The sequence below is a fragment of the Diceros bicornis genome, chromosome 25, assembly GCF_020826845.1.
Source record: "Diceros bicornis minor isolate mBicDic1 chromosome 25, mDicBic1.mat.cur, whole genome shotgun sequence".
Lineage (NCBI taxonomy): Eukaryota > Metazoa > Chordata > Mammalia > Perissodactyla > Rhinocerotidae > Diceros > Diceros bicornis.
This window is the reverse complement of record NC_080764.1, coordinates 39779629-39804766: the sequence shown is the minus strand read 5'-3', so window position 1 is coordinate 39804766 and position 25138 is coordinate 39779629. Positions and strand designations below refer to the sequence as shown.

At 36.2% G+C, this 25138-nt stretch overlaps 1 protein-coding gene across 2 annotated transcripts in view; it reads left to right on the top strand.

The window, feature by feature from the left end:
- OTOGL (otogelin like) overlaps nt 1-25138 on the top strand; it is a 135385-nt gene that overhangs the window by 16258 nt on the left and 93989 nt on the right. For both annotated transcript variants that reach the window (XM_058568844.1, XM_058568843.1), the window contains exons 8-18: nt 2344-2549; nt 7421-7548; nt 7911-8017; nt 12255-12361; nt 12576-12701; nt 13991-14099; nt 15177-15223; nt 15668-15813; nt 16948-17071; nt 19062-19239; nt 22445-22569. In XM_058568844.1, coding sequence (XP_058424827.1) covers nt 2344-2549; nt 7421-7548; nt 7911-8017; nt 12255-12361; nt 12576-12701; nt 13991-14099; nt 15177-15223; nt 15668-15813; nt 16948-17071; nt 19062-19239; nt 22445-22569 — 1403 coding nt within the window. The remainder of the gene's footprint in view (nt 1-2343; nt 2550-7420; nt 7549-7910; nt 8018-12254; nt 12362-12575; nt 12702-13990; nt 14100-15176; nt 15224-15667; nt 15814-16947; nt 17072-19061; nt 19240-22444; nt 22570-25138) is intronic.

The window sequence follows — 25138 nt, the reverse complement described above, 5'->3', positions numbered from 1 at the left end:
CGTTCTTACCAACCTATATGCTTTTTTCTCAGTTTAGATTCTTCAAGCGGCAGCAGGTGAGAGCAGAAAGGGCATTGGATGAAGGACCAGGGGAGCCAGGCACTGGCAACCCCGAGCAGCCTCTCTGCCTCCCTGGGGCTTATTTTCCTGATCAACTGGGTTCTGTACTTCTCATTTTCTTACAAAAGAAAGCTTAGCCATTTGAATAGGAAGATAACGCATTTACCTGTGTATTTCTCGGAGCTGACTGAAGAGTAATTTAAATTTCTTATTTTTGGTAACATAATTGGCACTTTAAAAAATTATTATGTTTTATAAAACAAAAATGCCATTCAAGCAGATTTTCAAGAGCACTAACCCTTTGTTAAATCTAGGACATAATATTTAAATTTTAATTCAGAGAAAATATTTCTTTGAGGATTTCGACTTGTATGATAGAAAGAGGATGGTTTTCTTATTATTCAGCTGTTGCTTAGTCCTAGGGCCTAACTCATTGCAGCTGCTAGAGAAATGTTTGCCAAAATGCAATCAAATGTGTGAGGCTCTGCACATGGTCCTCCCTGGACTTTAGTTCTCTCTCTTGTGAAATGAAGGGTTTGGGTGCATATGAACCCGTGAATAATTTTCAGCATTAATCTGTGCATTCATTTTAGTTTGCATTGCTAATGTTTCCTGCATAGGTTGCATGGAGTTCTTCTTAAATTTGTGGGAGATTAATTTTTACTATTATCCCCCATCTCTACTAACATGCTTTTATGTTATAGACATCTGGATAATCACAGTTATGCACCTTTTGTTTTCAAAAATTGTGTATTTAATCAAATTTACTGTGAAAGAGACCAACTGACAAAGGATCAAACAAAAAAAAAAAACCCACAACAGAGCAACTGTATCTCCATACAATTAACATCCCATTGCTATGAAATGTCTTTATAAAATATGATTCATTTTTTTAAAGTACAGTTTTTATAAACTTGCAAACTCAAACAATATTATTCATTGTGACTTTTACCATAAATTTACTATGAATTTCTCATGTTTATAATTTTTAATAAGAATAGATTATGGCAGTAGTTAGCTAGAGTCTTGTTATTTATTCTCCAATACAAATTTTTAGTTATTTTCCTATTCTTGTAACTAATTCCCTGTAAAACTTTATCTGCAAAAATCTTTGTGTAAACAGTGACAGATATTTTGAATTGTTTCTTTGGGGACTCTCCCTTTGATAATGAGTATGTTGAGTTTTATAGTTTTGTTCCATGTAGCCATGCTTTTCTTGGAAAGGAACTCACCAATTTGAAGTTTTTGAAAGAAATTATGAATATCTGTACTAACCTCCCTTAACGCTCACATTATAGTTTATAATTTTTATTTAGCATGGCTATTTTAGTGAAAATCCATTTCTTTAATTATTAGCACCTGCTCCTTTTGTAATACTGTGGATGGAAGGAGACCAGTGTTCTTCGAGAAGTATTCTAGAGGACTTACTGTGCTTTTAAAATGTCCAATTGTTTAGTTCTCTTCAGTTCTCTTATGCTGCCCACTTCCTTTGTATGTGCACATGCTTGTGAAAAGTGGAAAGACTGGACATTGGATCAAGAGTTTCAATATTCAGTGTGACCCTTGTTTAAAGAGGCCAAATTATACCCAACTTAAAAATCATTAATATAACCCCTATGTGATACTGTATGACAAAGTATTTTATATTCCTAATAATGTACTTTGCAGCATTAAAAATGTAAATTATAATTAATCATGCCTAGACGTTTTTCTATCGGAAAACAGTGACTTGTACCAAGGTGACATTTTGGGGATAGAAGCTCCTATTTCCTTGCAGCCAAGTTTAAAATAAAATTGAACAAAATCAGAACTTGAGAAATGTGTTTACATATTTTGACCATTGTTTGTCTTTGCTTCGAAAAGTTGAGCAGCTTTTTTAGATTACCTTGAAATCTGTAGATAAAAAATAAATTCATTTAAGCTCTAATTATTCTACATAAACAAGATTATTTTCCAGATTTAAAAAATCACTGATATTTAGCAGAAATGTATTTTTGTTTGGTTAAAAGAATCATCCAATTATAAGTATAAAATCTAAATCAGTGTGGGGAAATGGGTATCATTTTTGTTGTCTTTTTATGTCAATATTGAATTTAAAAAAATGCCGAGATTTCCTATAGGATGGTTGTTTGGGAAATCTAACTGCAGAGTTTATTCAATAATTTTGAGTAATAATTCTCTTTAATTTAATTTAATTAGCTCAGTCACTTCAAGAAAGAAATAGATTGTCTGTAATTGATCCTTCATCATAATTCTTAGATTGCCTTTGTTCTATTTTCCAAGTTTAACATTGCCTCAGACAATTGGACAAGTTTTCATTGAGAAACTAGCTGACTACATTCTGGTGAAAACAACTTTTGGTTTTTCATTGGCTTGGGATGGAATATCGGGAATTTACCTCAAATTGTCTGAGGAGCATAAAGGGAAGTCGTGTGGCTTATGTGGAAGCTACAATGGCATTCAATCTGACGATTTCATCATTCAACGAGGTGAGTGGAGCAGAGGAGATGTGTCGGTACTTTGGAGGTCTTCTTCCTTCACTGATCAAGCTGTTTGTACCCATAGGGTACCTCTTGTCCTAGGTTGGGTAAGATTGGTAACTGTCACTTGTCTGCTTTAGTGATTTTAAGTGAAGCTAATAGGAAAATATTTTTGTGTCATTCTTGAAAACCATGAGCTAGTTTATATTTGCCAAATTAAGATGCAGGACTTACTTATGTAACAAGTAATAATTAAACATTTACTTTGTGTCAGGCACTGTTGTAGGAGCTTGAGATACATCAGTGAACAAACGTCACTGAACATTCTTCCTTCTTGGGCTTATGTTTTAGTCATTCAACCTTATTTGGGACAGAATTGTCCACTTTCGGATAAAAGCTGTTTTGCATCCAGTCTTGATAGGAATAAATTAAAGGACTGTCAAATAATAGCTTTATAAAGATAATAAAATGTGAACAGAATTTATAAAAGTTGAGTAATAGCTTGGAAAGGTTTTATCCTGTCTAATGACGTAGATATCATTGGTCATCTATTCATTCTAAGTCATAAAACTAATCTCGGTGAGCTATTAAAAATGGGTTCTGTTCCAATTTGGGTACTAGTGTGCAGTGGCAGCAGAATAAGAGAGTCACGGGACACAGTCGTGATTTAGGTCCACGTAAAGAGGTGCAGCCAAAAGGAATATTGTTCTTAGTACAAGCAGACCAGACTTTGAATCTTGTTCCAACTCTTACAAGTTATATAATTTGAGGCATCTCATTTAATGTCTTTGATGCTTAGTTTCTTTATCTGTAAAATAGTGTTAAAATAATTCTGAACTCCTAGTGTTGTCAGTAATAATAATAACATACCTTGATACTGTTTATAATAATAGTTAATATGAGCACGTAGCTATATTATTTCTAATCCTTACAACATCTTGTAAGGTGGGTGGTATTTTCTTAATATTACAATGCGGATGCAAGATGACGTGCTGAATGCAACACAGCTTGCAAATGGTGCTGTCAGCGTTGGATTACATATCCGACTGGCTCTCAATCCTATGCTTAGATAAATGTGGAGAAATTGACTTGTAATCTGTAAAGTGCTATATAATACTTTTTGTTTTGTATTATAAAATTAAGAGAGAAGAGTTGCCCATTTGTTGTGTTTGAAGGGACAGTGAAAGTCCTACTTAGAGTGTGGGTTCTGGGGTCAGACTGTGGGATTCAAATGCTGCTTTGCCACTTATTAAACTTCCTAAATTTAATGATATAATAATAGTATATACTTCATAGAGCTGCAAGGATTAAATGAGATAATCCATGTAAAATACTTAGTACAAGTGCCTGGCACATAGTTAATACTGAATACGTTTTAGGTAATTTATCATCGTTTCCAAGTGCTCTCAAAAAGCCTATAATGGAGCTAACATGAAAATGTTTAATTAAAGACATTGCTTTAAGAGGCTCTTGTTAAAATGCAAACATTTTATCCAAGATGGACAATGCATCATCAGGGTTATTTCACTAGTAGCTAGAATAAAGAGCAGGGCTCCAAGGAGTCAATTTCCTCATATGTGAAATGGAGATAATAATAATGCCCCTGAGTCTTCCCAGCCTGTGAGGATCAAATGAAGAAAAATGTAAATGAAAGTGCTCAAAAATCTGTGAGCACAATACAAATGTACACTATTGAGATCATCATGAAATGGTGTTTTGCATCCAATTGGGAATTTAGAATGACAGGGTTCACAAACTTGGCATCTTCAGACTGTGTTAGGAAGTAGGGTTTTGGACTCAAGCAGAACCAATCAGATGGTAATTATTGATTTCTTCTTCTTCTATATTAAGGCTTCAAGAAAAAGGTAATCCTCAATCGAGTTCTCAGTATTAAATTTGGATAAGACTGCCATGGGCAACTTCCCCTGGGACATTTGGGGAACATGGTATAGAGGTCAGGATAGAAATTAGCATCTGCTCTTGTTTGAGGCAGAGAGACTCAGATTAGGATTTGAGTTAAGAGTCAGACAGACTCTGATAGCCTGGAACATAAAATGGTTGCTCACAGTGAGATACCCGGGGCAGCAAGCAAGAGTGTTAGCAGAGTGTCAACGGGAGAAGACTGGCAGGAGGCAAGTGGACTGAACTGTGGCTGAACTGGCAGAAGGCAAAAAGGACCCCAGAAAGTCTGTGGAGGAGCCTAAGGAGAGATATTAGCTTCATCACAATTTTATTTGGTGCACAGTGTAAAGCAGAGTAATAAAAAGACTAACTTACAATAATTTATAAGGATGTGACTAGAACATGCCCTCCGATTCTCTCCCATATTGTAATAATGCAAGAAAATGTCTACAGATGAGCTGTGTTACCTTTGGCTTTAAGATGCCTAGTATTTTCTTGAAACTCAGCCCGTGCTTTGCTGATTAGATAAATCTTTAGAGGCAGTGAAGCAGGTTGATTGAATGCATAGTTTCTTAGTGATTAAAATTGTATTTCTCTCTGCATTCCTACTCGTTCTTCAGGAATGACTTCACAAAGAAATGAAGCTTTTCAGAATTTCTGCGGGTAGAGAAAGATTTTAATTGGTTGTCTAGTTGAGATTCTGGATCCATAATTCATGTCTGTAGCTAGCTACACATCAACACAGCAGCCTGGTTTACTCTCGTTTTTCCCACACTGTAATTAATAGTGCCTCCTTTTCACTCTCTGAATTATCCCAAAATGGACAATAAATTACTCTGTTTGTAACGTATTTTATATGAAACACCTTAATTTTAGTTTTCCAGGCTCTCAGACCACCAATTGACCTGGATTTAAAGTCTCATAATAACCAATTTTTGTGACTCTTTTATTAATGCAATGTAGCAAAAATAGCGAAATACAGTATGTGGTCACAGCTGGAGTGAAAGTGAACTCTGAGGGATTGTCCGGGTTGTTTTCACATTAAAAGTTGTGCATAAATATTGAACTAAGTGGGCCTTTAGGAAATATTTTTGATTCTGCAGACTTTTAAAAAATGACGATGTTTTGAAATGAAATGTGACTATAAATCTACTTAAAAGGAACATTAGTTTTTCCTTTTTAAAATAAGCATATTAGACCAGGCCCATCCTTGGTTCAGTGTGTAACATTTCCCACAATATCAGAGATAAGGAAGTGGACAGGACAAATGTGAAAGCGCTAGGATTCTAATAATCTGTTTAATAAGTGTTGAAGATTCCCTTATATTTATTCATTCGTTTATTTAGCAAATGTATTTTGAGCTCTGACTGTAAACCAGGTACTAAACCAGGGATACAGCAATAGGACAGCTTAGGCAAGCTCTCTCCCTTCGTGTAGGGGAAGACAAAATAAATAAAGAGACAAATTAGAATATAACTTTTGTGAGCAATAGCAGCCGTGAAAAACACAGTGGGGGAAAGGAGATGGAGAGAGAGAGAAAACAGTGTGTCTTGGTGGTATTCTAGATCATGCGACCGAGAAGGCTCTCTGAGGAGCTCAGATTAGGCAGAGGCCTAAAGGAAGCAAGGGCAAGAGCAGGGGAAGACTGGAGGGAAGAGTGATTTTGAAGCAGGAGCAAGTGCAACGGCAAGGTGGGAATGAGCTTAGGTGGAGAGCAGTATAAAGCCAGTGCGACAGAGTAGGTTGAACGAGAACAGGAGTAGGAGATACAGGAGGGGCAGGGTTGAGGGTAGCGGGTGGAGGAGGAGGGGAGTCAGGGGAGTGTAGGGGCCAGATCAAAAAAGTCTCTACTGTCCAGGCCACAATAAAGTTTGTGATTTTCCACTCAGAGAGCAAAGCCTCCTTATAGATGAACTCCCGCAATCTTCCCAGTTGCTAGTAGCAAGCAGACATCTTTCTATCCTGAAGAAGCAGAGAGAGAGAGGTCAAACGTTTGGCCTGAGGTTTTTGATGCTAGTGGTGCAGGAGCTCGTCATCAACGGTAGACCTGTGGCTATGTAACTCTAAGTGCTGGAGAACCTAAAGCTCAAAGGCCAAGGCTACAGGCTAACTGTTTCAGATGGAACTTCGAGATGTCATCTATTTGGTTCTAAGTCCTTGAGATTTCAGATTCAGCCTTTGTCTGCTTGTGGGGCAGGATTGCTTTTCATGTCAGGGCCTGAACTTGTTCTCAGCCCAAGTGCTGAGACAATTTAAACTTGATTTGGAGCAGGGAGTCCAGAGTGCTCACCATCACCTGTTTGTTGCTGCTCGCATAGTAGCTCCTGAATCTTGCCTCTGTATAATGCTGAGATAGTATCAGGATTGTTAACAATCTCTCCCGAGCATGTTTAGAAACACTATTCATCCTATTCAAATGAAATGAATTCACTTCTGAGTCTTCTCTTCTCCAGGTGTCTTTTCCAGTCTTTCATTATCTGTGAGACTGTCCTCTGAAATCTCCACAAGGGCCCAACAAAGATTTTTTTTATTTTTGTGTACCACAAAAATGGAACTACAATTTTAGTAAGGTTCTGACTAATGTCAAATATAATGAGAGGACTGTCTTAAAAATTTCACACCAAACTTTTACTTATGTTTCTTAGTTTTATGTATATTTTTTCTCCTCTCTGCAGGACTAACTGTAGGCTATTTAGCGCTTCACTGGTGTGCATGTTGTACCACTCACTTTCCATCCTTTTCTGTGTTGCTTCAAGGAAGTTTGCTTTTTCTTCTCCAACAATATTAAATTTTATTTGGTGCTTATGCTTTGTTCAATTTATTTTTATTATGCTAAAGTAATGTTATAGTCTAATATCATTGGTAATTATAAAGTTACTGAGTTTAACTTTTTGACCAGGAAGTTTATGTTGATGAAGTGTGTGTTTGTGGAAAGTGATACTATTACCAATACTTTTGTGTGTGTTTGTGTGACACAGAGGACTATACAGAAGACATTGCTACGTTTGCAAATAGCTGGTCGGTGCAAACTCCAGATGACAACAAATGTGTACCCACACCCTCAGACTTTCCAAATCCATGCTCCAGTGGAATGCCAGCATTTGAGGTAAATTTGATGTGAAAAATTGGGGCATATTGGATATAATACACATATATTGTATTTGTATATTTAATGTTAAGCATTTTTAGTGCAAACACTGCATAATTACACATATTAAATTAAGGAAATGTAACTGCAACAGGAATAACTTTAAGATATTTTAGAAATGGTGAATGTAACTAGTTTCATAAAAACAGTACTCATTATGAAAATACGTAGTTAGAAAAATATTGATTATATTTATAAGCATAAATTACTTTCTCTTTACTGGTAAGAACAGAGAGTCTTGTAAACAGATCGGTAGAAAAAATGAGAGTACACGCATATCATTAAACATGTTCTGGTGACTGCCATCTTTCTCTGCACAGGCAATCTTCTTCAAGTGTCAGATATTGTTGCAGTTTCCTTTTTTGAGCTGCCATGAATATATTGATCCATATTTATATATTGCCAGCTGTGTTAATGATCTTTGCAAGTAAGTGAAATGATTAGTATTTGCAATAAAATTTTCTTTATCCAAAAGAACAGCAAAAACCACTTCTGTAACTTAGCCATCTCAGCAGTTCACAAAATATAATGGAAAGTGTAAAACATAAACTGTACTAATAGCCATTAAAAGCTTATAGGTAGCAGGTACAGTCTAAGTGTTTCATATAAGCAGCATGAACAGAATACAGCAGTTCTTAAATATTTTTTTGTGCCACTGATCTCTTTTAGGAGTCTAGAGATATCTATGGACTCTTTTTCAAAATAATGTTTTGAAAAGCACAAAATAAAACACATCAGATTACAAAGGAAACTAATTATATTGAAATAGAGTTATCAAAATAGCAAAAGATATGAATTTCTGATATATGTATTTTTTATATGCATTTCAGGTCTAATAACTACTATGGTTTGACATAGTGATGAGTGTAAACAATATTTTGAGATATCTGCAGCAATTGTAATGAGAAATGAAAACATGAAAAAATGATATATATTGATGACAGTCACAGATACTGCTAAGAACATTGCGATGTGTTACCTATACGTATAATTGAAGGAAACGCTGAATTTCGGTTGGAGATTAGTGGAAATAAACATGTAATATTTTTCTTATCCAAGGTCACAGACTCCTGAATTCTTTCCCAGGTTAAGAACACCTAGACTAGGTGGTTGTCTAGGGAACAAATTCAGTGAGACCCATAATAATATGTTCATCAATGTAGAACTTACTATAAATTTTCCATTATTGAAGTCCTTTCTACTATTTTTTTCAAAAATTTACCAAACATGTGTGATTAGCCATCTTGAATGTTCAAGAATATTTCAAGAAATTTTAACTAATCTGCATTTTTTAAAGAATCTTCAGAAGTGTAAATGACACATGGGAACTTCGTTGTAAAAAACCAGACTGATTTTTAGTTGAGTAAAACCACTTAAATGGTGTCTTGGGTAGCTTGTTAAGAGTTTTAAGTTTATCAAAGTTGAGAACAAAGAGGGCAGCTTGAGGTGGTATGAAATTGTCTTATTTATAACTACTCTGCTTTAATTAAATGGAGATTATTACAAAAATAAGGAATGCTATGATATTTTCCAGATATTAACATAAGCTTATTTGGGATACTTGCTAATTTTGAGTAGAGTGCATTTATGTCTTTATATATATGTATGGTTTCTCAATTTTAGGGATTTATCAACTAATGCAGGAGCTTTGAAAGGGCTCCTCCTCTGCCTAAAATATTGGGTGCTGACCTTACTCTGTATTTTACAACACTTTGTGCCCTATTTGGTGTTATTTTTTGTTGAAGCGCTGTATCGTTATATCGCTGTTCCTTCAGTCAGTCTCTTTTTTGAGGATCTCTGTAGGGAGTCCATGGTCCTTATTTAGCCATGTCTGTGGAATTAAAAATTGTTCTTATTCCATGGCGACTCATTACTGGACCGTTCTCCCATAGTCTTTTCACCTCATCATTATCATCTTTAGCATCCACTTCTCAAGTAGACTGAGATGATGTATCATTTAGCAGATCTGGGAAAGTCATTCTCCATTTATTCGTTAAGATATTGTTTGGCTGCTTCAATTGCCAAAATATCAAAGGCTTAAATTAAATTGAATGCTTATATTTCTCTCATATAAAGTCCAAGTTGGTAAGTCGTCCTGCGTGTGTACCATGTGTGGGCTCCATGAGTTTTCCAACGACTCAGTGATACTATCGCTATGTCATCCCCTAGGGCCTAAGGTATTATTCTCAATTTCCTGGCCAAAACTGGCTCACCACTACCATGTCCATATTTCAGCCCTTAGGAAGGGAGAAAAGGAAGCAGACAGCTGGCAGGTTTTTAAAGGAAGTGGCCTGGAAGTTTCATGCACACTCCCACTTTTAACCCTTTGGCCAGAAATCAGAAACATGGCCACACCCAGATGCGAGGACAGCTGGGGTTGTTGTCTTTGGCTGGGCAGCATATGGCCAGCAAAAACTTGGGGGTTCTAATACTGAAGAGAAGAAGAGGGACCTGGGGACAAATACAATCTCTGCCACGTTCACTTCATCTGAAATTTCGTTGTTCGGAAATTAACATTTCTATCTTGTGAGATTGTGATATCCTTAGGCTTTGGATTTTGAAACCTAATTGTTTTCTCCAGGGAAAATAAAAATAGCAGGATAGAGAAACACCTTTTACTGTGGAAATCTGCTGAGACCTTCAGAGATATGTTTGAGGTAGAGGGCCAGTTTTGTGGGCAGAGCAGGGCATTATCAGTCGAGTAAGTGGGCATTGATAAAATGGAAGCGAGAATCCTCCATGGTTAGCCTTTCACTCCTCTCAATATTTCTCCCAGGACTAGACCTACTGACATTTTTTCCTCCTCTAAAGGAGATTCTCTTCATTTCTTGTATTAGGGGACTGCATTGCAAGGATCCTGTACCATCAGAATAGAATTGTGAATCTGCTGAACACAAATTAATTTCATGCTTGGATTATGATAGTGTATTAAATTCAACTCAACACACTTTTTTTGAGCATCTATTCTGAACTGAGCATTGTGCCACACCTTGGGGAAACAGAAACAACTTAGGCATGGTCCCTGTCCTAGGAACTCATATTTTGATGGCGCAGAGATACAAGTCTCCAGCAATGACACATGCTCTAAATGCAAAGTGCCGTGGATGTGGAGGAGAGGACTACTAACGTTATCAGGGAGCGCCTATGCAGTCTCCACAGAGCAGATGACATCTCAGCTGGAATTTGAAGGATGATACAATGCCAGTCTTTGAACTTATGCCCTCCTGTTTCTAAGAATGCTAAACCTAGCAGCAAGGAAATGATTTTAATTTTGCCACACCAAAGTCAACTGATTTAAAAGCAACTATTCTTTAATGCTCTTTTTCCTTATTAAAGTTAACTTTCAAAATGGAAAAATAAATTCATTTCTCCCTTAGTAAGTTGGGATAATAATTTCTTTCTTGCCCAATTGTTATGAGTTTTCGTGTAATGCTATATGTAACGTACCTAGTACAGTTCCTAGGGTAACATAGACACTTAATAAATGGTAGCTATTTTAATAATAGTTGCATTGGGCTGGAAAATCAATATTCAGTTACTTTGTTAACTTTCAAAACCGTCATTAATTGTAGGAAACAATGTATGTATTTTAAGGTAAATCATAAACTTAATGTTTTTCTAGGAATTTAACAATTTTAGCTTACCCTGTTTTTCAGAGACTTTTCTTGTTTGGAGGTTTAGAACATTTTCTGAGCGTCTGAAGTTTATATGCTCAGTCCTTTTTCCCTTCTAAAGCTCGGTTAATTGGACGAGATAAGCTGCATGACTCCAATTACAGTAGCACAGGATAAGTGCAATTTGAGACGGGTGGCTTTTACAACAGAGATATTGAAAATGCTAAGGTTCACAAAATACAACATTCTTAAGGTCATTATCTTGTAAGATATTTAACTATTCAATTTTGAGTTTGAGTTGGATTGAAAAACAAGCCCACTACCTTATTATAAACTCTGCTTATTTTGTAGGTATCTTTTTAATCTGCTGTGGGAATTGGCAGACCTCTTGTATTTGTTTGGGGGAGCTTCTAGGGTGATTATAAGAAAACAATTAGAGATTATTTACTCTTGGCAATATTATAAAAGTAACCAGATTTAGTAATTTAAACCTGAAAGAATTAAAAATCTTCTTTTAAATCTTAAGATAAACGCTATTTATACAGTCTTTCCAAAGTGCTGCGGATTATTAGTGTTGGTTTAATTCTGGCCTGTAGACTATCAAGAACCTGATGTCTTGGAAATAATTTTCATATTTGATACTTTTGTTGTGATAGAATTGTAGCTGAGTAACAAGATTTATTAAATTCTAAAAGGTCTGGGAGGCTTTGTGTGGGAACAAAAAAATACATACAAGGATTCGGAGAAGATTGTCATAATTAAAATAGAAATCTTTTTCAGCATAGGTAGTCCCTTGACTCAAAAGAAAAGTAGTCAAACTGTTGAAAGACTTTGATGAAGACAGTTTACCTAGGCCTTTTTTAGCTGGGATCACATGTTTATGTGTTTTCTGCATCATTGTACATAATATATAATATTATGTACATGCTGACATCAATTAATACTGGAATATTCACCATGCACTCAGCATTTCTTGTGCTTGGGAGCTCAAAGGCATGATTTCTGTCAATATTTCCTGTGTGATTCTGGCTCTGTTGTTCCACTTTCCAGAACTGATGATGATGATACCTATTGTCGAGCAGCCACCGAGTATGCTAGAGCCTGTTCTCATGCTGGGTACCCTATTCAAGACTGGAGAGATGATTTTCCAGCATGCAGTATGTTTTCTTATTTTCCAAGCCCTGTGGACTTTTGTTAATTTTAGGCTTATCCTAGAACTCAAACTTACCCTAGTACTCAAAACTCATAAATTGCAAAGATTTATTATTGACGCAATAACATTGGTAAACTTGCATACTTTTTGAAACACTAATTTTTTTGAAAGAGAGGTGAATAAAGTTGACTTACAGCTCCTCTGTTTGCCCATTTTAGCTGATAAGTGTGATGATAGCTTTGTCCACCGGGACTGTATCAGTTGTTGCCCACCAACCTGCACATTTGAGAAACAATGTCTTGGGAGCAATCTCCATTGTCTTGATGGATGTTACTGCCCAGATGGTAAGTGCTTCCCGAAAGAAACCATGTCTGCTCTCATGGAAACTAGTCCCCAGTGATCTGAGAATCACCTCTTAACCTCCTCTCCCAGGAAATTAGGGCTGTTGCAATTTTCTACCCTTGCAGGATTTGGTCCTTGAAGTGACTTGGAGAAATGGCTGCTTTTCTTTAACAAGAGGCTTATTACTTTGTAAATTTCTCGGGCAATTTGGAATCTCGAGTCCTGAAGTTATCCATGGCAAATCTTTTGTTCTCTTGAATATTTACAGATATTTAATAACGTATATATTTTCATTTTTTAAAGATGAAAGCAAGTTCAGAAAAAAAAAGCCTTCACGTTTTGGCAGTACAGAATTTTAGTCCTGATATAGTTTTAATATTCGAAATTAGAAATAACATAGCAAGTGATGGAGGTGGGACTTAAATTTAGGAATGACTCTGCAATACTGATAGACATTTATAGGAGCATGAGGATTTACACAAGCCCTTTTGTTTTTATAGATTAAAAAAATAGAATCTCAGAGATGTTAAGTGATTTTCCACTGTTACATACTTAACATGAGTGAGGACTACTTGGAATAAGATCTGTTGACCTTAGTCCATTGTTCTGTCAGTGCTACTCAGCATATGATCTGTGGACCCGTGCTGGGCCTGAACTGTTTGTTACCAGTCAATGGTGAGATAAGGAGTTTGCACTAGAATATAAATCCATGCACCAAAATGTATGTCAATGCTTCCTTCATCTAGAAAGTCTTACTCTGAAAAATGAGGGTCAGCTGAATGAAACAGTGTGCTTAATAGTATGGTTGATTTCCATTCTGGCTCAACCACCTTTACTCATTACAGAGAAGTAACAAATGCAGGTCCACTGTACTAGTCCTTAGAGTAGCACTGCCTGGCTCTTCCTTATCTGTCTGATAGTGTAAATCTCTCATTTTGAGAGAAACAGAGATTAAATCAAGAATATACTCTCTCCCTACTTTCCTGCCTTCTTCCCTCAAAAGCAAGGAGACACTAGTTACCCTTATTCTGTACGATGAACCTTGAGTTTTTGATGGCAAGTCATGGGATAATAAAGTTGAAAATCACTTAATTTAATTTATTTAATAGACCCTTATAAGGTACCTACTGATTGAGACAGAACCAGGTTGTTGGTAATCTCCTTGGAAGTAATTTGTACTTCAGTACTTAGTATAAGCAAATATTCAATAAAAGTTGGTTGAATTATTGTATTCAAAGAATAAATCTTTATTATTTCTTTTGAGAATTTGACATATATTTTTCTTAAATAGGCCTCATAATGGACAATGGGACTTGCATCTCTTTGGAAAATTGCCCGTGTAGTTTTCATGGATTAGCTTATTCAGTTGGTTCAAAAATTGAACAAGAATGTACTGAATGGTATGTGATCAATGTACAGCCAGTTATTTCTGGATACCCGGCAAGTTGACAACTCTACCATGACATGTATTTAAAGGAATCTACTTATTACTGATTTTCTCCCCAAAATTCCAAGACATAGTTTGCATTTTATTTAAAATCTATACAGGGGTGGGGGGACATTTATGTATTTTTTATGACATAATTCTTCTTTCTTCCCTAGGTAATTCCATAAAATCTTATATCGATATTCTGAGTCTGTTGCATTTTCTTGTTATTCATAATCACTAATTTGCACATATTTTTACTCCTAGACCTTGATGGTCCTCCTAACCTTCTCTAGTGAATACCTTAAAAAGTGACTCTCCATATCATCAATTTTTGGGCACGATTGGAGACATTTAGAATTTCTTATTAAATTAGGTAGCTAAGACTATTAGAGGGAAATATTAAATCCCTCCAGGGCAGTCTGAAAAGAAACAGAGGTCTAAATGCCATCAGGCTCTTTTCCCTTTGGTATCCGTGTGTGTGGGTAACTAGCCCTGTACTTAGATACTGATTTGAGTTCCTGCCTTTCAAAGACTCTGCTTCTGTCCTCCAACACGCATATCTTTTTGATGATAGAAGGCAGAATTTATTTTACACAAGAGGATACCTTTTCTCTCTCTTTAATGTCTGATGATCCTCAAAACCAATGTTCTTAATTTTTAGTAGTGAGTTAACTTATTAATCTTAACTCTTTATGTATATCTCTCTAATGACATAGGTAAATACTTTTTGTGTGTTTGATCTTTTTCCGTTTAAGCAATGGGAGAAAGACAAAAACAGAAGTTCTCTGTTTGCTTAGCTTGTTCTTGACTATTCTGAACTCCCTTTATATCATCTTTATGATTTTTAAGTATGACACACAATAAATAATAATTTAGATGCTGGCCAACCCAAATTTATCAATTAATTGAACTTTTGCAGAGATGTTTTTCAAGTCAGATTATTCTGAATCTATAAACATGATATATTTTGGTACATTAATCAATAAATTGATACAAATAATACAATTTCTCTGTACCAGTAGATTAATATTTTTATAATTTCATTTAGTGTATGTGTCGGTGGAGTTTGGAACTGCACTGAACATGACTGTCCAGGTAATCTTTTAAAATGTTTTTAAAGAAAAAGTCTCAATTTTCTTTAAATTGGGGAGTAGGATAGCACTGATTTTTGAGGTCATTTCATATATAACAAGAGATATAATGATCTATAAATCCAAGTATTCGGAGGCTAGATGGGAAATTGAATAAAGGATAGCTTTGAGAAGGCAACTTTGGTAAAAGTTTATTAAAATAATATAAATATTACAAAACCTAAAATTATGTGGCAGAGCTATCATTTAACAAATTTTAAATTAAATTGAATTACATAATTTAATGTTTGTGAAACTAGTAAAATTTAGTAAATTTTAAACACTTTAGCTATTTTTTTTGATGCATGGATATTTACCGTAAGTTGACTTCCTTCCTTGCTTTTTAAGAATAAACATAATTTCTTCCTCCTCCTTCTCCTTTTTCTCTTCTTTTTTTTTTTTTCGGTAGTTCAATGCTCCGTTGTGGGTGATTCTCATTTTACAACTTTTGATGGTCGACATTATTCTTTCACTGGAATGTGTCAGTACATCCTTGTGAAAGGGACTGGAAAAGATAAATTCACAATGACTTTGCAGAAAGCTCACTGCGAGCAGGTGAGAACATCTCAAAATGACCAAAGGAATGTTCTTTTTTTTTTTTTTGACTCAAACCTCATATCTAGATTAAGAAGGGTAACATGAATGGGTATAGCCATTTTCTTCAAAACTGAGACACCATTGATTGTTAAGAGGCATCATTATTCTATATACTACAAAGAAAGAAAAAACTTTGATAATTAATCTGTTATACCATTGATTATATGATGCATCCTGATTTCAGAGATATTAAAATATGAAAACAAATATAACATAGATTAAATACTAGATATTTAATTGCATTTTTCTTTAAAACTGGTATTTGTATGTAGAGTTTTTTGAACATTTCATACATGATTGCACAATGGACCTAAGTTTTTGGTTACTTCAAAAACCACTGTTTTAAAGAGATGATTTTTGACAGAATTGAACAGGTTTTGTTTCATATCATTCTAAATAGATATGGTGAATTTCTTAGCCTACTGGAATATTTATTTTAGATCTTTTCTTGAAATAAACACATCAATAATTTGTAAATAAAAAAACCCAGATCTTTCCATTCATCTCTCTCAATCAGGTAGTCAAAATTTTGCCACAATCTTTAATTTTATAGTTTTATCCCAATGTAAAATGGCTATTTCCGACAAAATTCCAAACTACTTTATTTGCTTTTTCTTCTCAGTTTGATTTTTTTCCTTTGCAGTAAGTCAGAGTCTGAATTAGCTTTCTACATAGAATCTTAATTCCTTTGTTCTTTTTTATACTGAATTTTTTCATGTCTGATATACCCCAAATGAATTTGGAGAGGTATTTTGACATGTGCTGTGGAAAACATAATTATTGGCACTTTATTGAAAAGATTTTTATTTAATGATCCATGTAAAGTACATGCACGTATGTGGTATATTTAATGAATATGGTATATTTAATGTACAATGAAGAGGTATATTTTATTAGTAATGGGACTAAATAAGATTCATATTAAGATGTTGTAACTATTTTATCATTAAGATTGTAGTAACTCAAGCTTTCTATGTACCAGAAATTCTTATGTGCATTCTCTTTCTCTCCCTCACCTTCTCCCATCGTCCCTGTCTGATTCTATGTCTCTCTTTCTCTCATTCCTTTAATTGATATTTGATTTTTATGCAGAACCTTGGCTTGGTCTGCCTTCAGTCTATAACTCTAATTCTGGAGGATGATTTTAACAAACAAGTGACCCTTAGTAGGGGAGGACAAATCCTCACCAGTCCTAACCAAGGCTTCAATCTGAATGGTAAGAAGCAATGCTAATGGTGTACTTTCCTTACATTAAAAACAACAACAAAACAACCTAAGTGGAGTCTTCTTCCATTGGTTGACTAACCTAACATTTATTGAGTGCACACATGCCTCTAGGTCCTCAGCTAAACGTAGTGGAGATCACCATGTTTCTGGGACCTGGTGTTTATCTCAAGAGGCCTAGAGTTTGGAAGGGGAGAGATACAAGTAAATAGCAACTTACACAAAATATGATAAACTCAAAGATATGCATAGGGACTTTGGGGCTCTAAGTGAATGCGGCTCACCTAACATCGGGGAGGGGTGTGCAGGTATGGTCAGAAAAGTTTTCTGAAGGAAGGGATGTCTAGTTGGGCATTTAAGGCTGAGCAGTTGCCAGGATGAAGCAGACTGGGGAGTATTCTGTGCATAGCAAGGGCGTGTAGAACCGTGCAGTACGTTTAGAGGGAATGATGACTAGTTTGGCATTGCCACAGCATGAAGAGGGTAAGTGGAGAATGTCCAGAGATGAGAAGAGGTAAATAGGTGGGGATGAGATTGGGGAAGGCCTTATATACAGGGCGTCATACATTTTGGTTTTCCTGGGATGGCCCTATTCCTGCCTATGTTCCAGGATAGTTATTAATAACACTCTCTCTCACTCTCAGAAACGTCCCGATTTGTATTACAAATTACATGGTCATGCTTCTCAGTGTCTTGCTAAGGACATTGAACCTGATATGAAATTGAGTATGAAATTATCATTTTATTTGACCATTTTTATGTACAAAGATGACAATCTCTTATGGTTCTACCAAATAACGAGTTTTAATAAGACTAATAAATAGTCATTTTTTTTCTTTGGTAGACTTCTATGACAACAGTGTAGAAGCAGCTTTGAGAGATGTTAGGAGACATGGAGAACAGTTATGATGTTATTAAAGTAGAGCATGCAGGAAATGAGGAGGAACTGATCTAAGGCAGTGACAGTAGAGGTGGAAAGAAGGAGAAAGATTGAAAAGTTATTTAGAAAAAAAAGTCCTCTGAACTTGGTGACGGATTGGATTGAGGTTGGCGGGGGAAGGGCAATGAGGGAGATGAAGTGATCAAAGAATGATTCTGAGATTTCTGGGTTTGGTGGCCTGATTGATGGCAGAAATTGTGACAGGGATATAAGAGCATGAAAAGCAACTTTTCTGGCAGCAAAAGTCATTCGTTCAGTTTTGAACACAAGTTTCTTGTCTCTAAAGGTGTCTCATAAAATGGTGTTTCTTAAGTGCTGTGCTCCCCCTCGCTGCTAACAATCTCAAGGGAATGGGGAATTTTGAGGAAAGTGCTACTTCCTGATTGAATCATAACCGGTTTGGGGAAAAATTTACGCGCTCGCGCACACACGCACACACTCACATACACATTAAGCGAAAGAGATCAGATTTCAGATGTCTAAGGACTGTCCCCTACTGCCCCCTGCCATGAGATGCTTGCCAACTGAAATTACGTATTGACCTGACAGCCTATAAAAATATCTGCTGAATGGGGCCGGCCCGGTGGCGCAAGCGGTTGAGTGCGCGCGCTCCGCTGCGGCGGCCCGGGGTTCGCTGGTTCGGATCCCGGGCGCGCACCGTCGCACTGCTTGGTAAGCCATGCTGTGGCGGCGTCCCATATAAAGTGGAGGAAGATAGGCACAGATGTTAGCCCAGGGCCGTCTTTCTCAGCAAAAAAAGAGGAGGATTGGCGGATGTTAGCTCAGGGCTGATCTCCTAACAAAAAAAAAAAAAAAAAAAAATATCTGCTGAAGACCCAGAAAGGTGGGACAGAAGGGCAATGGGAGAAAAGAAAGCAGGCACAGGTGGCAACAAATGGCCCTGGAGCACCGGGGCAGGAACTGCAAGCCTGCCTCCCCACGTCCCAGTCTCTTGGAAGAAGAGTCCTGGTGTTATACGCTAGCCTTTCAGAACACTGCCTATGAGTCTCCAAGTTGATTTATGTGTGTTCTTTTCCTGCAGGAATTGTTGAAATTCAAACTCTGTCATCCTTATTTATTCTCCTAAAAACCACATTTGGCTTAAAGATTCTGTTTGCTATAGATGGGGAAAGAATTTATATTCAGCTCACTAGTACATGGAAAAGAAGAACATTAGGTCTGTGTGGCACTTTTAATGGGAACATAAGGGATGATTTTCTGTAAGTATGATTTCTGTATTGCTAACATATTTTAATGACTAGTAATTTAGAGGAGATAAATTCTTTCAGCAGAAATGTTTACTTAACTAATAATAGCTTAGTCATCACTGTTCCAAGAGCTTTAGATGGATCATGGTATTTAAATTTTGTAGCAATCCCCTGATTAGTATCTCTACTTTATAAATAAGGAAACTGACTGAGGCCTCGAAGTGACAAATCGCTCAAAGTCACTTAGCTCAAATACAGTGGAGCTAGGCTTTGAATTTAGGCAGCATGACTCAGAGCCTGTGGGCTAATCCATAGACTAACCGCCTATTATTCTCTCCTCTGTCACCTCTTAAACTTAACAGTATTTCATTATTGAAAACTCACCGCCTTTAAAAAAATCTTAATATCATTTGATATTAAATGATAGTAAATTATACTTTAAAAATATTGATATCATTTGGTATGAATGATACCTCTAAAGCAACATTTTGGCATCTAAGTTAATTGGATTTTGTGATAGTTGGTGTTTCATTGGAAAAAAAGCGATGAAATACGTCTGTACCCCTTGTATCCACAAAGCATTCTCACCTACATGTGAAAAGATGCAGTGTATAATTTAGCAAAAATGCTTTGAGCACCTGTTGTTGTGCTAAGGACTGTGGGGCAACTGGAGCAGTACGCCATGGTTCCCATCCTCAAGGAGCTTGTATTGTGGATGGGGAGGAGATAACAACCCTTGAGAAATAATTAGTGCTAAGCAAGGTACTGACCAACAATACTTATAAAAATACTGAGGTAGTTTCAAAAAGTTAAGTGTTGAGCTGTGTGGTGGTGGCTAGAAGCACAGCAGGGATTTTGAGTGGGTCACGGGGGCTGGGCAGGGGATGTTTCATGGGGAGGCCATTCTCCAGATACCGTGTTGTTTTCTAACTGCTGCGTGTGCCGCTCTTCCTGCTTGGGGTTCTTTCCCCTCCTAATCTTTCTGTGAACTCCCATTTGTAGTTCAGCCCAACTCAGACGTTCTTTGCTTCTAAAAGTGAATTCATATCCCACCATATAAAGTTAATTCTGACTCTGTGTTGTCTATGAAAATCCATCTTTTAATTCTCTGGTTTCCACTTAAAACTACAAGGACTATGAGAATAAAGATCGCATACTTGATTCTTATATTCTTAGGAACTAGCATAGAACCTTCCATGCAGTAGACAGCTGAATTGAGTGGAGGTAGAACTTTTAATGGGGCATCAAGAAGAGAATTTGGATGGGCAAGGAAAACTGGCATTTAAAATTAAAAATTTCAAAGGAGAATTTTCGTTATCTTGTCTCCTGTGTGATCAATTTGTTTTTAGTTTATTTGGCTTTTTGTTTTATTTATTTGTAGGTCAGAATTTTTGTATCTTTATTACATTTGTAAAACAGAAACTATATTAATTGACTTGGCTAAGATGTGCAGAAAAGACGTTAAGCCTTCTTTCTCTTCCTTGCTTGTAGAGTGGGTTAGCAGTCAATGTTTAACAGATGGCAGATCTGTCTGCCTCTCTCTAAGGCACCAGTCTCCTCCATGTGTAAACATTCAGGCGTGATAACAGTGCAGGATAATATTTCAGAATCAGAGATAACTTTCGAACATTGTTTAGCTTTCCAGCATAAGCAGTTAAAATTTTTTACTTCACAAAGGTTAATGCGAATCGGCAAACTTAGCGGAATGGAAAATATTAATTACTTGAAAATTTGTTCTGTATGCCTTGTTATATAGTAAGTTAACTATGGTGAGTTGAAAGGTTATTTTATAAAATGAATTGCGATAAATAAATGGGCCTACCTTTTAGCTCCTACTTTTTTTTGTATTTATTGTTTTAAGTGAACTAAATGAAATAAGAGAGCCAAGCGCTGAGTCAGTTCCTCTGGGGGAACCCTGACTGTACCCATCCCCTTGACCTATTTTAATGTCCTTGTAGGGGTGAGGAGAGAAGGAGAGGGAAAGAGCGTGAAGACCTAGTGTAAGTCATGGAATTTCTTTGAGTCTCAGAGTTCTCATTTGAACAAAATGGGATTTGGGATTAGGTGTTTGTCATAATTCTTTACAGTTCTAGAATGGTTTGATTTTGAGGAACAGGAAAAGGGAGGAGAGGGGAAAGGGTGGGGACAAGGGATGGGCATTGTGGAAGGGCTTGTGCAGCTTCCTTTTTTTCTCCTCCTCAGTCATTGTGGTGAGAAGCTCCGTGTACTTAATGGTGATGGAGTAAATGGTACCCCAAGGAGTTAATTTATTCGAACGCCACGGAGAGCTGAGAGGAAGCCTGCCCTGCCACTTGGCCATATCGTAGCAATTAGCGCAGTTAGGGCTTGCGTTAGTCAAGTTTTGTTTGGTCAAAGCTTCCTACAGGAGACCTAGTCCAACATTATTCTCTAAGCAGTTTTGACAGTGTCTGGCACAGTGTCCAACAGGGATTGTCACTTACTAAATGTTGGCTCACGAGTTAATAAATCTTGATGGCTGCTGGAGGGGGCATTTTAGTGTTTAGTTCTTAAACACTGTTGTGGTTTATAAGCTTGGCTTCGGAAGGGTAGATGTTACTCTCCCGTTTTGGTTTGCTGAGGGAACTGAAGAAGTGAGCAAACTCAGATGAAGGGTGTCTTTTACACCATTCTCTCACTTTTCATTTGGTTTGTTTGCCCAGCTTCACAATGGAACCTCGGTATATCAGGCCTCAGAATGGAAACTGAGCTATTAAATCAGACATTTGGGACATTTGTGTTTACCCTGAAAAGGGTTATGAAAGCTATCTACTTCTACGTCTCCCCATGTGCCCTAAACCACACACACATTCATGTTTTGGTTGTGTGAGTGATGTTTCATCAAATCGGTGCAAACTGGATTTGAATCTTGGCTCTGACACTTTTCAGCTGAGTGAATATTGATATTTCTCTGAACTTCTTCTTTGCTTTCTCTAGAAGATGAAGATAATGATATTTTCTTCACAAGGCTGAGAGAATTTTTAAATAAAAGAATGTATGTCCACAATTTGACACATTGGAAAGTCTTAATTAACAGGAAGCTAATACCATGTATATTAAAAAAATAATAGAACATTTCAAGCTCTAAGATTTCTTTGTAAAATTAAAAAAATAATATTCTCTTTTTTCAATATTTGAAGACTATGAGCAAATGAAATGAATGGGAGAGACTAAGATGAATATTATCTTTGCTTTCTAGTTCCCCATCAGGCATGATAGAAGGTACCCCACAACTTCATGCAAACGCGTGGAGAGTTTCCTCCACTTGTTTTGTGCCCGTTTATGTTCCGATGGTGGACCCCTGTAACCTTAATCAACAAAACAGTAAGTCTTTCTTTCTGCATGTAAACTTAGGGGCAAGTTCTATGTATTACTGTCATCCTGTAAAATTAGAGAGTGATTTTAAATTCTGATTTTCTTCACTATGATAAAATCAGTGCCATTCCTTCTCTATTTTTGTTTACTATTATGCCTTTACATATGTCTCTTTATGTAACTTAGGTTATTTTTAAAAGGAACTCTAGAAAATGAGTATTTTATTTACTACTTTGCATTCATAAATTTACTTATTTTAGGGGCTTAAAAATCCCCAAATTCTAGCCAAGTGTGGACTAGCATTTTGAAGATTTCACATTTTTTAAATGCTAAAAAAAAATCTCTAGAAATACTCTAATGATGCTGTTATAGTCTTGGGATATTTGACTTCGGTTTCATAGCGTGACAGCTCATGTGGATTCTCCTGTTTATCACTATCGTATTACGAGTTCCTACTCACAGCGCATGGCTTCATAAGCAGGAAGCCAGTGATCCAAGGAAGCTTTGTGCCATCAAGTGTGCAGCTATTGGAGATGGTCATGCTCCAGTGTTCCAACCTGCAATGACAGTGCAACTCATGTGCCAAGAATTTTTGGCTGTATTTTTTTTACTAAAGCCACAGCAAACCACGTGAAAGGCTATTTCACTGCTCAATAAAAGAAGACATATTGTTATTATTTTTTCTTTTGCAAAATCACTTTGTGAAAAAATTAATGGTCATGCTTAAATAGATATTTTTATAATTTTAATTTGTTCTTTTAATTTGTTCTTGTTATTTTGGCTAGTTTACTATTTTTATGTAGTTATTTTTTTATACATTATTAATATTGGTTGAGTACCCCCGAAAAGCCAGTACAATTTCTGGATTTTGTAGTGGTTGTTTGGGAGGATTCTGTTCATTGTCACTTGGTCCTTATTATTAACTTATAGTTTTGGCGCACTGAAAAGAACACAAGATAATCTTGCTTGTAGTGTGTCTTTTTATCTAAGCCAACTTCCAAACTTGAGGAAGATTGTTAACCTCTTCGGTCATTTTTCCTGTCTATAATAAGAGGACTAGACTAAAGTCTTTCAGTCTCTATAATTCAATATTTTTAATCTCATTCACATTTAATAGTACTTTTTCCCCCTTCTGTCCTTAACTTTTTACTAACAGATCTACTCCTTCTCCTTCGATTAGTCTTGCTCAGTTTGTTTCTAGCTTTCTCAGTTCCCTCCTTGATATTGCAGCAACTTTATTTTTTCCTTTTTTAATAACATGTAAAAATTGGAGTAGAGTCCAATTGATAAATTTAGTTTCCCTCTGATCTTTTCTTTGATGACCTCCTTTATAACATGGCATTTTGTTACATACGTTTTTATCACTTTTATCCCCATACATCATGTCTTCTATGACATATATTTTAGATAATACCCTTCTTCACCTTTGCCATGACTATTTTATAAAAAACTTCAGATAGGTAAATTCAGAAAGATCCCCAAGGAAAGGAAAATAAATAGATAAAAGTCAATAACTCTGGTGTGGATTCTGAAGGATATTTTTCCACAAGGCTCTTCTTGAGTCACCATTTTACTTAATGTCACTAGGAATATTTTATGATCTACAAATACTTGGGGCACACAGTAAAAGCCCCACTGATATATTGCTTTTCTTTGGAGCTCCTGGAGATTAGGAATATGCATGCCAACAGTATGCTGTTATAATGTAAGTCATTTGTTTTATATACATATGCATAACAACGCAAAAATACAATACTCTGATAATTACCATGTGTTTCCTTACCAATAATAAATATATTTAAAATACTCAACAAAATAAATTCAGTATAATTCTTTAGTAGTGAAAAAATTCTGATCTCTAGCAGTTCATCTAGTCTCTCAAAGACAATGACAACTCGAAGATTCATCAATTTTATCTGTGAGGAAATCAGTGCAGCCTAGGTCTACTACATCAAGGAATCACAGGACGAGCCTTTCTCAGAAAGGCGGGATCTAGATTGTTTTGACAAACTTGGTTACTCTTATAAAGAATTATATCTGATCAGTCATTCTCAAGGGAAAAGTCAACAAATTTCAAGAAGTGATTACACAGACCTCCCCAAAATGGCTTCGTAGTTGTATCTCATGACTTTTAGAATATGTTCCAATCCCTAATTTCTATTCATCATTCATTTATTTGTGAATTCATAGATTCATTTATCAAACATTTTTGAGCTCCTAATATTTGCTGGACATTGTGCACTGTGCCTTGTGCAGACACTGTGTTCAATGACTATGTGGCATCTGACACATTACCATTCGCCTCAGAGACTCCATTGGAATGAGATGATTCCCAATCCTTCTTGGATAATTGTGTATTCCAGGGAGTTGCTATAACATCCACAATCTGCCACTGCTTTCATTGTGAGTGGATGTCTGGAGATGTCTCCGAATACTCACTAATTCTTTGTAGCAGAATTGGGATGATTTCCTAAGATGATCCTCAGGCAATGAATGGGGTGATTGAGGCCACTTCTATCAACCTTTCCATTACTCATGTTATTCAAGTATAACACAATACTTTTTTTTTTTGCTAAAA